General features: G+C 40.1%; 1 protein-coding gene across 1 annotated transcript in view; it reads left to right on the forward strand.

The window, feature by feature from the left end:
* Positions 1–1,104: 1,104 nt before the first annotated feature.
* LOC137261587 (kinesin-like protein KIF3B) overlaps positions 1,105–15,212 on the forward strand; it is a 37,549-nt gene continuing 23,441 nt past the window's right edge. Inside the window, exons 1-7 of the mRNA XM_067799361.1 lie at positions 1,105–1,188; positions 3,385–3,458; positions 3,571–3,656; positions 4,458–4,565; positions 5,952–6,076; positions 7,987–8,111; positions 9,172–9,255. Coding sequence (XP_067655462.1) covers positions 3,456–3,458; positions 3,571–3,656; positions 4,458–4,565; positions 5,952–6,076; positions 7,987–8,111; positions 9,172–9,255 — 531 coding nt within the window. The 5' untranslated portion in view covers positions 1,105–1,188; positions 3,385–3,455. The remainder of the gene's footprint in view (positions 1,189–3,384; positions 3,459–3,570; positions 3,657–4,457; positions 4,566–5,951; positions 6,077–7,986; positions 8,112–9,171; positions 9,256–15,212) is intronic.

Consider the following 15,212-nt stretch of genomic DNA (forward strand, 5'->3'; position numbering starts at 1 on the left):
ATTTTCCAGTCCTATAAATAAACTTAAAGGGGATGACAACCTTTATTGGCATGAGTATAGATTCGTACATCGTTTTCAACCTAAGTGTGAATACAACCAAATAGTGAGAAGCTTATATACATGGTATGTTCTGACTAACAGTGGATTAACATTGACAACAGTGTGTGATAGAGTAAACAAGTGGTGCATAAGAAGAAGAGGCCAGTAGGGAACTAAGACAACAAAGGGCACTAGTGATGAAGCCAAGACGAGTGGGATTAAGTAGTAACAACAAACAGACATAATGCTTAGATAGTCTATGATTTGATTAGCTCTTCATAGGCCAATGGTATGTAGTATCCTTGGTCTCTGTTGATCAAAGGTTTGTGGCGGCGGATTTCGATGGCTTCCAATAGTTTCCTTTTTGTGAAGTGTCGGTTTTAGTTGACAGGACTTCGAATTCGCCAAACTTGATTCGGTGAGTGGGGTATTTTTGTTGATGGTCTGAGATGGCTGATTTGCTGTCTGCCTTGGCTGTAGAGGATTTGTGTTCTTTTATGCGGGTGGCAACGAGGCGGGAAGTTTCACCTACATATGAATTGCCACATTCACAGTTGATCTTGTAAATCGCTCCTTTTGGGGGCTGCGTGCTGGAGGGTAGGTTACGGCCATTGGCTTGGAGGATGGTCCCGAGGGTTGGAGAGCCAGAGAAGATGGTGTAGATGCCTGCTTGATGTTTTAGGAGTATGCTGACTCGATGGGAGGTCTTGCCAATATAAGGGATGGTAATTCTAACGGGGGCGGTTTCTTGCTTGGTGAGTTTGGGATTGTCCTGGAGCGTGGTAGAGATGGTCCTCTTGACTGGGTTGGATGGATACTGGTTGATCAGATGGCGTAAGTAATCAATCCTACCTCCTGGGGCAAGTTGCTGGAGACCTTTCTCAATGTTACTGATGAAGTCGTCGTAAAGGAAAATCACAAGAGGACGAGATTTGGTCAAGAAAAGAAGGCATGTCGAAGGCACCTTATTTTTGTCTGCGTTTGGAATATTTTACGAACGCTTTACGTATTCAAAAATATAAACAATAGGGAATAGAGTTATGTCCCTTGCCTAAACAGGAAGTTGTGAGAGCGCATGCCAAATACTTGTGTTTGGTCTGCATGGATTTGACAAGAATCAGCGACGGTGATGTTTTGACAGTCGGCATGGTAATTAACGAGTCGAATTCTTTCGTGTTCATTTTTTCAAATCATCCCATACATTAGCCTGTGAATATGTACATTGAAATTTTAATAAGTCTCATTATGAATGAATATTCGAATGGTATTATTAGCAAGCGTTGGAATTGAGACCGTGCTGAACACCTTTCTAGTTTAGTAGAAAACTGCTTCAGCAGATGAATGGTAAAAGATTGTGTCTCAAATCAGGTGTATATTATATTGTGTATTTTGGCGTTTACGCAAACAACTACTGAGTAATCTCAAATCAGAGAATTTACTTATTGTATTTTATCCTTTGCTATGATGTAATAGTTTTGTTCTGTTATTTCATGTAAACATGAAACTTGTGGAAAGTATTCATTGTGATTATTATGGTGAAATCCAAATACATCCAGGCTGTGTCTCGCATCAGATTAGGTGATACACAATGGAGGTAAACTTTAAAACAAAATCCAGTATCAGTATTGGAATGTGTGTAAATTTGGTCAAGGTCCAGAAATTCTTCTATTCTCAGTCGTGACTCATCTTAGAATTCCACAAAATGTCATGTGTGATACAGTGTTTCACAGAACACAATATTCCTGCTGATGAAATGCAGTTGCTTTCTAAAACACATAGTAAACTTGGATGTATCATAATGTAACTGATTTCACATAAGCTGTTTGTGGTATGTGTCATGTAAAATGTTGAAAATATATCAGTTTTTAATAGATGATTTAATGATGTAAGTTACAAACTTACATAGACATTTGAAAAAAATACATGTATAGGTACAACTGTAATTGCCCATTGTTTTCATTTCATCAGTGATGCCAAGGGCTGTGTGTTGGTTACAAAATTGTATTGCAGTATATTGCAATATAGTTAGCCATATATTATAGTATTGTTATTGCGATATATTGGGACCTTGCGTATTTGACAGTGAGTGGCACTAATTACGCATGCCAGTCCTATTTTCTACATTATAAGTCCTGTTACAGTAAAGCGCAATGATTACTCCCAATGACAACCTCATGCGCAGTGCCTAACCACATGTGAAGAGCAGACGACATCTTTGCAGTGTCTCAGACACGGAACATTGCAATAAATCTTGGAAAATCCTGACTCTTTGTCGTTACGTAACAAGCCCCTAAGCGTATATTTTATGGTTCTGATAACAGCAATCAAAATTAGGTTGCATAGTCATGGATGCTATTTTCCTATTTAAACAAATTACAGTATGCAGTTTCATCATTGAATAACAAAGGAAGACAACTTTTGTGAATGAAAATATGAGTAGATTTTCACGGAAACCATAAAGATTATCACGTAAAATTCATATGTTCATTTTGAAATTTATTGGTTCTTGGAAAAAAATTGCAATGCATATGTTTTCAAAGCATATTGCGATATACTGGTGTAGCAGTAATACTGTACAGCCCAAGTCATACCTGTCCCTATGTTTGTTATTCTTTACAGATGAATATTTACAGATCAGATGTTTTAACTGTTTTAACATGGAACTATTTGTTGTATTGTCAAAGTGAGATATACCAACTGGAATATGTCTAAGCTACACAGTAAAGGAACTTCTGGTACGAGTCATTATGGGTGTTTATTTGCAATTTACAATTTGTTTTTTATTTATAGAAATTCCTTTGTAATGTGTCAACTTAAGGAATTGCATGACAGTGTTTATATTTTCATTTCTTGATACTAACCCTTGAAGGTCCAGGGTAGAAGAGGCCTTCTGCAACCCATGCTTGCCATAAAAGTGACTATGCTTGTTGTAGGAGGCAACTATCAGGATCAGATGGTCAGCCTCACTGACTTGGTTGACACATGGCATCAGTTCCCAACTGCACAATTCGATGCTCATGCGGTTGATCACTGGATTGTCTGGTCCTGACTCAGTTATTTGCAGATCCCTGCCATATAGCTGGAATATTGCTGAGTGTGGCGCAAAACTAAACTCACTCACTCATTCTAAGCTTGTAACTAATAAGGTAGGATTCTTGTGACAGTGTTTCAATTGGATATGTTGTACCAAATTATTTAGACCTTGAGCAGGTGAGAGGGGTACCAAGGCAGTTAATTCGTCCTCATGCCTTAATAATGTTGATGACATTGATATTATAATGATAATGTTTGTAACAAAGTAAACCAACCACTGGTTTATATAACCATGTTTATTTGTCTTTTCAGAACTAATGAAAATGCTGCTGATTGGTGTGTGTTAAGGATCATTTGGAAGACAAATTCATCAAACAGACAAAATGGTACTTGTGTGATTTTTTTTGTATACTTGACACAAAAGGAAATAACATTTCACATGATCATAGATATTGACAGTGATGTTCACATTGAGATTGACTATCATTTTGTTTTCAGAGCAAGTCAAATAAAGGTGAATGTGTGAAGGTGGTGGTGAGATGTCGGCCAATGAATGAAAAAGAAACGGCCAGTGGTTTTGAAAGGTCAGTGTCTTCAATCACCATGTTTAACTGACCTTATATTTGGTGCGAGTTAACAAAGGTGGTTGAACAAACGTCCAACTTTTTTTAACTACTTTTTAAATTGGCATCCATTTTCGTAACTTTTAACAAACATGGTGATGCATTATGATGCAAGACATTGCTCCAATGTATTAGTTCCTGATTTCATTCTAAAATAGTCAATTTCGCAATAATCCATGTTCAATTTTAGGTCACAACATCTATGTTAAAAATAAAACTAAATCCTAGTTTGAATATTAATGTGACAAGAATAAATGGGTTTTGATCCATCTTGACTGTTAAGCGTTGTTCAGAAAAATTGTTACGTTCATTGTGCATGCTCAGATTTATGATATAAATTCAAGAATTGTCGGTTTTATGGACAATTCCTTGTAGACATTAAATATGTTCACATTTTCATTACCAAGACAGTTACCATTCAGTCTGCTGGTGCAAAGTATATATCACTGGCTTCATATAATAATCATCATCACAAAGTATTTTGGAAAACTGATTTCCATTCGTCTTGTTCAGACAACAGAAAATCAATTAACCCTGTCATATTCATGATAGTAGTGTAGTGCAAACCCTGGTTGTGTGGCTTTGCACCATTTCATCCTATAACAAATATGAAAATACATGTTTCATTTAACAGTTGTACCACCTCAGTTTAAAAGTAACATTATGATTTTTGGCATTTGAAGTGCACTAACATATTTGTCCAAACACTATTTATACACCTCAGTGATGTGATGCAGTTACGGTGTTACTTTGTGTTTTCAGGGTGGTAAATATGGATGTGAACAGAGGTGTGATAGACATCAGCAGTGCCAAAGGGCCATCTACGGAGCCTCCTAAAACCTTCACATTTGATTCCGTTTATGACTGGAAGTAAGTCTCGGTTTGCTGTAACAATATCCGAAAGGACTGTAAATTGGCTACACATGCATTATGTTTCCACCATCCTCCATGTTTTGGACTGTTCTTTCCTTCACAGAGGAACACTCAACTTACTGTTAAACTAATGTATCATGTACTTGTTGTATCATTTTTCTTTTTATTCAATAGCAACATAAACGTTTATGCCATAAGAGCTGCAGCTAAGAACTAGAGCTGCAATATTTAGAAGTTTTATGTCCATTTTAGGGCTTGTCCAGCATTACTCTGCCAGTCTCATACAGCTTGATTTAGAAGCATTCAGTTACCTTACATTCCTTTGTTTGAATGATCGCCCATCTAAGACTTTCCTCCCCATCAAGGTGTAATCAGGAGTTCAAATTCCACTCGCCCTGATTTTTATGACATAATCATGATGATGTAATAATGAAAGAATAAATCAATATGGTGTTTGATGTTAATGTACAGTGGACAGTGTATTGAGAAGTGATAAATAGCAAAGAAAGATATCTCTACTTTATTATCATTGTGAAATTTAATAGCTACAATTTGAACAGATATGAAATGAAATTAAATCATTTGCAGTTTGAAACTGTAATCAGAAATTAAGTAGTAGACCATGGACAAGTAGGATAACATTATTTAATTGCCTGAAATGAAAACTGACTTGTCCTGGGCACCGAGCGATGGCATTTTTGAACCCCAGAGTAATGTGAAAATGCATAATGTGATCACTTCCAGTCAAGTTACGCTTTTAGGAGGTCTGCCTTAGAACCAGTTGATGGTTGGGTAGCCCATTGGTTGAAGAGTTGGCTTCTTACACTGAAGCACTGGGTTTGATTCCCTTAATGGGTGCCATGTTTTAAGCCCGCAACCAGCTGGAACAACTTCTTTTTCAGCTGGACTTCTTACAGCTTTGTTCTTTCTGTCAAAATACAAGCAGTAAATCTACTATTGAATATTGCAGGATAAGCTTGGAGGCTTGAAACATAAAAAAATGTAGTATAATGTATTTGTTATCACTGAAAGTGAAAGGGTCTTTGCACTGTAAAAAATGACTGGAACCACTTCCCTGAAAATATATGCCTTGATGCTAGTTCTTTGCATTTCAGGGGTGATGGGGTAGCCTAGTGCTAAAGTATTTGCTCGTCACTCTGGAGACCCTTTATCATAATAGAAATGTTGTTCAAAGCATCATGGGGGGGTATGATAGTCTAATGGTCAAAGCAGACTTGTAACGCGGAAGACCAGGGTTCATTTTTTAAAATGGGTTCAGTGTGTAAAGCCTGAATATTGCTAAAAGTAGTGAAAAAGCAGATTCACTCACACAAAGCACCATGAAGCCTTACCTGACTCCCCCCATCTTTGTGTTGATTACAGTTCCAAGCAGAGAGATCTGTACGATGAGACGTTCCATGACCTGGTAGAATCAGTCCTGCAGGGGTTCAATGGTACAATCTTTGCCTATGGACAAACCGGAACAGGGAAAACATTCACAATGCAAGGTAGGGCCGAACAACTTGCTAAGATTTTGTTAAATGTAATGTTTGTCCTTTTCTGCTTTTCTGACATACTATAATACAGCCAATTCCCTGTCAGATGTCACAGTGGGCACAGGGAATGTAAAGTCACCTGATTTGCCCCCTTCAGTGGGACACAGTTGTCTAAGGTGCCACAGGTGCCTGACTGTTGCATCCCTTGGGCATGCTAGAAACCAGTGATTGTGAGTTAGAGTACAAGTTAGTCCCGTGTTTGTTTCTTGACTTGTCAGTTCCATATCAATTCTGGGTCTTACTCCATATTGTATATGTTTGAAACCATGGCAACTTCAGACTTTCCTCCGACGTTGATATGGTGTCCTCCCATTGCACACACCGGCAGTTCGCAGACGCCTTAAATCAACAACATCTACAGTTCAGTGAACAGATTGGCTACTACCTGTTACCTGTTCACATTATAATGGAATAGTCCAAGTAATAACACTAAAAAAACTAAAGCTATATTGTCTAGTTTGAAAGATGGCCGAAAAGATGTTAATTTGAATTTTGATTGCTGCAATACAAAAGTGGCAAGTTTCATAAACATTTCAGTACCGGTATAACCTTTTGGTCTAACGGAGTTGGCATCATCATATTATGAACATTGTCAAAAAGACACCTAAAATTATTGGAATATTTCAGAAATTAAGACCCCTATGTAACGGAACAGCGCTAGTTCTAGTCAGGATTGCCTGTGGTACTCAGCATCATCATTTATTCTATCAGCAGTTTAAAAGTGGAATTATAATATTTCCTTAAGTATCGTTTGTCCACGTCTTGTCCAAGAAACATGCACCTAAATAGTCTTCGTGTGGAATAAGGAAGTACAATATTTTGCACACAAGATTAAGATATATGACAAGATCACTTAATTGTAATATATGTATTTATTATATTTAGAAGAAACATGACAAATGACTTATCATGCCAGGTGGCCATAGATGTGAGAATGTTTTTCCTTACTCCCTGGAATGTCCGTTGTCTACTATCCAAAGAAATAAATCAATAAAATCTTTAGAAAGTCTTGTTAAATTAGAAGACTGATTGATATTAATCTTATCTTACATGGCAGGTCTCTCATTTACTGAACATCAAATTATTATTAAATCTCTCAAACAATCGTTTTCCTTGGTAACTTCTGTTGTACGGAGGATCCTACTATTGGGAGAGGAATGTCTCTGTTGGATAACTCGTACCTTATCATTTTCTTGAATGAATAAGATATGTTTCAGTCAGTAAGCACAATCAAACCTCTAAGTGACAAACCTGTTATTCATTAGTAACTGATAGCTAAAACATATCTTCATTTTATTGCTACAAAATTCAGTTTACAAACAATCAAGGTTCTCAGTAACAAATCCATTTTAGTCTGACCCTACCCTGTTCACAAGACTGTTCCATTATGCCAGTAGGCATTACCTTCATTAACCTCCAAGTTCCGTGTCTGTCAAATGGGTGTCTATCAACCATGATCAAGTGGGAGGTAATCATTGATATACCTGTGATACCTGTTAAACCTGGTCTAAAACCTAAATGAGTGGAGTTAAACCTAGCTGAGTCACTCACTTTATCCTCAAGATCTATAGGCTTCTCTTTTAGGTGACTTTTCTTGAGATAATTGAACTGTGTCTAATATTTGTATGTTTTTTCACTGAGTCAGTCCCTTAATGTTGTTGATGCGGGGGTGTAGCCAAATGTTTAAGGCATCTGCTTGTCACACAGAAGATCCAAATTCAATTCCCCACAGGAGTACAATGTGTGAAGCCTATTTCTGGTCTTTTCTGTAGTGACATTGCTGGGATAGTGCTAAAAAGTGGTGTAAAACCTGACTCACCCACTCACCCACTCACTCACTAAAGGTTGTTTGTTTTAACCAGGTGTCAAGAATGATCCAGAGTTAAGAGGTGTGATCCCCAACTCTTTTGAACACATATTCCAGCATATTTCCCGCTCACAGAATCAACAGTACCTTGTTCGAGCGTCATATTTAGAAATATATCAGGTATGTATCAGTTTAAGATGCCAATAAAACATCACTGGAAATTTACTGGGAATTCAAAGTGGTGTTTCTTTTCAGTTTGTGTTTTTCAGAATAAGATACATGTACTTAAATTTTTATGTATTAAATGTGTTGCTTGAAATTTGTTCCTAACTGGGCTTCTCCTTTGTCTATTTGGCTTGAGAATAATCTCATCCATTTTTTCTGTATTATCATTATAATATGAGTCCTTTCTTCCATGAATAGCTGCAAAATTGCTGATATGGCATTGGGCAACCTCTATCACTCTACTGGCGTAAATTCACTTTTCGAGCTTCATTTTTGAAGTGATGTCATCTATCTCAGCTATATTGAAAATATTGGCTTAAATGGTACCTGTCCACAGACAACTTGTTTGAGTGGCATTTTAGAAGTTGAGGTGTGCAAATAGGTCCTATTTGTCCACAGACAGATATTCAGCAGGATATGTTCGCAAAGGGACATAACTGAAACAATACATTAACAAATTCAAACCCTGGCATGGTATGGCATGGTAATTTCTCAGTTTGAAACCAAACAAACAATGTTGCCCCCTGTTACATGTGATGTACTGACCTATCTCTGTAGGTGTAGTTCGATTCCCCACATGGGTACAGTGTGCGAAGTCCATTTTCTGGTGTCCCCTGCCATGGTATTGCTGGAATAGTACTAAAAGCAGTATACTAATAAACTCACTCACTCACTCACTCACTCACTCACTCACTCACTCACTCACTCACTCACTCACTCACTCACTCACTCACTCACTCACTCACTCACTCACTCACTCACTCACTGTAGGCATGGTACAGTAGGGCTCTATATTGGCAAATAAATTGTATTGCAATATATTGCAATCCTGGTAGCCATATTCCAATAGGTATTGCCATATATTGATATATCCAATATACCAGTTCTGAGGTAAACTTTGCAATATGCATCGTTTGAAGGGCAAATTGTGATATACAGGCACTAACATGCAGTGGTATTGTGCAGGTAACTGCATAGACCAGTCTCTGACTGAAACTGAAACTTGTTTGTGCAGGAGGAGGTACGGGACTTGTTGTCCAAGGATCAGTCTAAACGCCTGGATCTCAAGGAGAGGCCTGATACTGGCGTATATGTTAAGGTGAGTGAAAACAGTCCATGTATCTAAAGATGAACAATTTTGAGGCCTTCTTCTTGTGGACCTGTGGAGATCAAGGGTAGAATAGGTCTTCAGCAACCCATGCTTGCCATAAAAGATGACTATGCTTGTCGTAAGAGGCGACCAAAGGGATTGGGTGGTCAGGCTCACTGACTTGGTAGACACGACATTGGTTAACATTTGTGCAGATCAATGTTCATTGATCACAGGAATGTCTGGTCCAGACTCGATTATTTACAAACCACTGCCATATAGCAGAAATATTGCAGAGTGTGGCATAAAACTAATGCCACTCACTCACTCTTCTTGTGCAGTGAGGTAGATCAGCTAAACAATTAACATGTCATGATGATTTTATGTATCTTATTAAAATGTATCTTATGTTTCTCTGAAACCTTTCACTCTAAATGATACTTGTTTACCTGAAGATATAGCAGCCCTCCATTAACTCAGATACAACCGTGCCCTGTTTATCCAAACCTCAGATATCCGGAAAACTCTCCTTCCGAATTCACAAAGTTGTAAAATTACTCAGTTACCCGGAAATCTGGTTTCCGTAACCGTACGGTCATTTTCACATACAAAACGCGATTACCGAGGGCCTCACATACTGTAACATGAAAGAAGTCAGCAGTCTTTGAAGTATGAGAAGATAAACTAACTCTGAGTAGCAAGGTGACACTGAGTTCATTTTGACGCCTGTCAATTTGTGGGTCATCTATAATTAATTAATTCAGATGATCAAGCAAGTCTGGACAGCTCTGAGCAAAAAGACAGTTGCTAACTGCTTTCGTCAAGTGGATATTATCGAATCAAATGAGGACCCATAAGAAGACATGGTTATGAGATATTTTATGTATGCACTGGTACTTGTTTATGTGTAATCAATAAAGATAATGTCTAAAGCCTACTATGTTTCATTGTACGTTTCTTTGTACATTTCTTTGTACATATGGCCTGTGGTTCAGATATCCGAAAATTCGCTTATCCAGACCATTTCAATAAAAACACAAGTGTTCGCACAAACGGGACACGACTGTACCACAATAAACATAAAATTGTGAAGCAGAGTTTCACCATTACCTGCCTAGAGGTTGATATTGAAGCCCAAGTCAGCAGTAAATGACAGTGAAATTCCCACCTTTGAAAGTAGTATAGGGAATGATAGTTCTGGACCACTTTCAAGAAATGTCTCTACAAAGCCTTATTTAGTAAATAAGGCTTTGGTTGGGCCATTAGCTCTTGCTACTATTACCCCTACTACAAAAAAGTTGGCGGTAATTACTGTGCCTTGGTAGGAGGTAACACTGTGCCGTACGGTACGATCAATAATTCTTCTCTTACAAACCCCCTACCCGGCCCATCCCTCAAGTAGTACAAGTTAGGTTCGTCGGCTTTCATATCCACTTTATCTATGTTGTAAGTTTTGACTGACCATATAGGATCGGTGGCTCGCTTACGGCTATCGCCCTCGTGTTCCCCCCCTATGTTATGTTTATATCGATGAAACAGTTTAACGTGAACCGCCTACGATCTCTTTGGTGTTCATAATAAAGGCTTGCTGGGCTTTTTGTATCCCCTGTTCTATGTACTTTTTTTTCTCGTCCTCGCTGATAGCAGACTTACGAGACTTGGACCGAATATCTTGTTTCATTCCGTTATATTTTTTGAGTTCAGATAGGATTGAACGAAACTCCTCTTCTGAGATCTTACTGTCAGAGAGTGCCGTGGAAATTCGCTCACTCACTGTGTTGAGCTTTGCTTCGGCCAGAACCCTGATCTCGTCGTGTTTCAATGCCTTACGATTAAGTCTGCGTGATACTAACTTAAGCGCCAACCCTACCAACCCTGTCACCCCAGCCGTTATTTCAATACCTAGCACTATAGGTGCAGCCACGATGGTAGCTAACAACCCAACGCCTGCCGCCCCTAGTCCCATGCTGGTTACCATAAGGGTAGTGTCAGCCCCGTCCACGATATTGAAAGCTCTATTGTACTTTTTACATAGTGCTTTCCGCGTGTCACGGTCTTGTTCTAGTTGACGTTTCACATCACATAACTGCCTCAAGCGGAACCCATCTACGGTTTCCAGCGTCTTTGCTACTTCCTCTACGACTGGGTACAGACCCATCCTATAATGTATATTTTGAAAGATATTTTAATTGGGTTTCAGTTAAAAATCTATCAATGAATTTGAAGTCTACAAGTTCTAGACCATCAGTTATGGTAATAGGTAAGAGGCTAATAGACTTTTCTGTTGTAATATAAACTCCCTTACGGAGGCTTGTCAAGTGGTTTATAGGACCCGTGGGGGTATCCCGTTGTATAACAATACAACAATATTCGTTTGTGTGTACGGCATGCCAGCGTATTGACACCCCGGGTAAAATTTGGTGTACTATTGCGATGTTTTCCTGGTTAAAGAAGACTTCTATGATGAGTGTGAAAGAGGAGTATATTCTATCAACAAGATCTTTACCATAAGGATTATTGCTAAATGTTAATTTATTTTTTAATACAGACCTTAACCTATTTTTTCCGTTAGTTCTTATGGATATTAATACCTCCGGAATGAAATCCCCGACCCAGATACCGTTGTTCCTAATCTTAGAGACAAACCCATTATTTAATGTGATATAAGGTGAGGTGAGTGTTAAGTTGAGCAGCCATTTGGGCTCTTTTAAATCTGATAACGACACCCGTCTGTACACGTTGTCTTTGAAGTGCAGGATGTATAATTCATCTTCCTCACCAGGCTCATCGAATCCCTCCGTATCTCCTAGGTCGTTAAGTGTAGTGTTGGGGTGATGACTGGTCATTATTATACTATTACGATATAATTTCCAACTGGTTTTCTGATAATAATTCAGGGGTTAACTTCATACCCATGAAGTGTATGTTGTCAGGCAGGAAGATATTGATTAGTGATCAATTATTGATTTGTTTCCCACGATCACGTTGACCCCCTGCAGACTGGTCTTGGAGTCGACACCCACCCGCACGTAAACGTTGCAAACTTGAAACTGGTGTTGTTTCACCCACCCGAGTTTGATCCCCTTCACGATCTCGATATCATTCACCGATGGTTCCCCTAGGTAGACTTTGATGATCAATGTTGAGTTTGCCGGCAGACTCTCTAGTATCTTGACCACGCCTTCGAATTCAGACACCAACTGTAATTTCACGTTTTGTATGGTTGGTTTACTCGATAGCATGTGGGCTGCTATAGTGTTGACTGGGCTGACGACTATACTACGTCTCTGAGTTGGTACGTAAGCCACGAGCAGAATTCCATTGTTCACGACTTTGTTTAGGTGGTTGTCTTTGTTATCAGTGAACACGTAGGGGGAGACGAGTCTAATATTGATAAACCAGTTGTTATCGGGTAACAACACCCACTTGTCATCTTCGGTGAAGACGAGCATATATGGTTTGTTTTTGACGACGGTAGTGCTCTCAACATCGTCTAAGTCGAACAGTTTACCTCCGAACGATGGGTATATTACCCAATTATTATCACCGGTGTTGACAAGGGTGTACTTAGTGTTGACTGTTGCTCTTGTGGTATCTACTATATCACTTAGGGTTCCACCGGAGGGGATTTCAACGCGTTTGTAAATGTTGTTTTTCAGTTGCAAGGCGTACGATTTACCATCTACTCCGGGAGCGTCGAAACCGCGCGTGTCTCCGAGGTCAGAGATCCCGATATTGACGCATTTTTTCACTCCGGGCCCTTGTGCGCTGGTCATGTTACATGAAGTGTTAAGCTGAGGTATCCTATATTTACAGGATTATGATTTATATCTAACACCGATATTGTCAGCTCAGGTATGTTGCCCTGGGTTAATCTCTTATACTGCCGTGGTGAAAACGACTCGGTTCTACCGTCGTTGAATTTCTCAGTTTTCACAGGCACTGCTCTCAGTATAGTGGAAGGGTGACCTCCTTGAATGTTGTACGTTGTGCTCACCTGATCGAGATGAATGTACAGCTCTCGGTACGGTACTAGATCGGGTAACTTCGTGCCTGTGACGGTTGTTGTTGGTTTTATCTCGTCAGGAGACATACCGAGTATCCTCGCTAATGGTCGTCCGAGCCTCAAGGAGGTTCTTCCGTTGTTGATTAACACCACTGTACCGTTTGAGTCGTTCATCTTGAGTTCGGCTCCCAGGGGTTTGAAGACCTCGTCGTTTAGAGAGCACACGCTGTAGTAGCCGTCAGTTATCTGACTGCGAGTTCCACTGACGAACAGCTTATTGTTGCTGATATTAATGTTAGTCCATTGCGGTAGGTAGGTGATATCGCAGAGTGCGACTTCGAGTTGACCTGACGTGTTATCGATCGCGTGCGTCAGCTGAACGGCCTCACCGCTCGTTATTCCTGGAAGTGTTATGTACATATTACATATATATTTATTATATAATAGTTTTAAAATGTATTCCCCTGGTGTGTTTTACCCTAAACTGGACGTAGATTTCTCCCCCATGAAGATCGTGGTTGCTCCTGAGTTGTATTTCAATGCCCAGCTTTTAGATGTGTTCGATAAGTATAAGCTTTCGGTGACTAACATTGAGGCAGTCCACGCTTGGTTCAACAACCCTATGCAGTTCTGGCAGAATCAATTAAACTTTGCCGTGTGGTGCGCTACAACGGGGTGTGGTGTGACATTGACCGACACTCGGCGTGGACCGCTGAGTCAGTCTGTGTTCAAGTTCCACGTGTACTACCAGGTCAGACGTATCCTTAAAGAGATCAGCGCCCCCCTCCCACGGGACAAAGCGTGGGACGCAACAAACAACCCGTATGATAGACGGGCCTACGAACGTATTTGCAATGAATTCGAAATAAACCCGAAGACGGATTGGCGTTTGCCGGGGCCGAACCACGGGTTGGGTATTCCTTACAGTGATGGGTTCGCGGCAAAAGCATTTAACAAATATTTACTAACAAACTTTATGAAACGAAAAATAGGTAGTACGGAAAATTTTTTCCATGTATTAAAGGAGCTTGTTCCTAAACCTGCCAAATATGGACCACAACCAGTGAAAGATGCCAGTGATGATTTAGTGAGACGAGGTATACTTCGGCAGGACTTGGCTTTGTCGAGTAATGAATGGAGGGATGATCGTATGGACTTTAAAGGTGGTGTTGCTTTCATAATCCAAAAAGTGGAGCAGGAGCAGTCAAACGCAGACGGGTGGAAAATGTTCATGCTGGACACGTCGAAAGGATTCACTCGTGCCGGGGTAGTCAGGTTGAACGACTCGATTCGAACGTACGTGTGGGCGCTGTTGGGTGCTCAGTCGATGACGCGTTCCAACATCATCGGTAAGGGAACTGCTTTCGGCGCTCAGAAACAGTTCGTTGCCAACGTTGAGGATGCTATCAATTCTCCAGTTGATCTCCCGCGGGCCATCAACCGTTACCAAAACGTGTTAGAACACGCCAGATCGAAAGTCAACTACGTGTTCGGCGTGGGGTTGTACATGGCTCCGAGTGATATGCAACTGAGAGTAAAAAAAGTGGTGGGTTATAACAACAAAATAGTCATAGCCATGAAGGATCAAAAATTGGGTATCAACCCCGATATTAACACCACCTATATCCCACACATCCCACCACGTGAAAAGGGTATAGTGGCGCCACCCCCGGAGCCTAAAGTTCATGTGTCCCCCACACACCCTCATGTGCATGTGGGGGTACCCCCCTATCAGCAGCATATTGATAATAAAACAGCCCTAGTGGTTGGTGGGGTAACTTTGGGACTTATTTGGTTAAAGATTTCTTAGCCGCTACGTACACCAGACCCGCCACGGCGACGATGGCTGCCCACATGTTTTGACTGAGCCACGTGGCAGTTTTAGCCAGAGCGCTCAACAACCACGAGACGATGCTACCCAGGATGCCGGGAAGGGCTTCGGCGGCTTTACCAGCCAGTT

Source organism: Haliotis asinina, chromosome 14 (genome assembly GCF_037392515.1).
Source record: "Haliotis asinina isolate JCU_RB_2024 chromosome 14, JCU_Hal_asi_v2, whole genome shotgun sequence".
NCBI lineage: Eukaryota > Metazoa > Mollusca > Gastropoda > Lepetellida > Haliotidae > Haliotis > Haliotis asinina.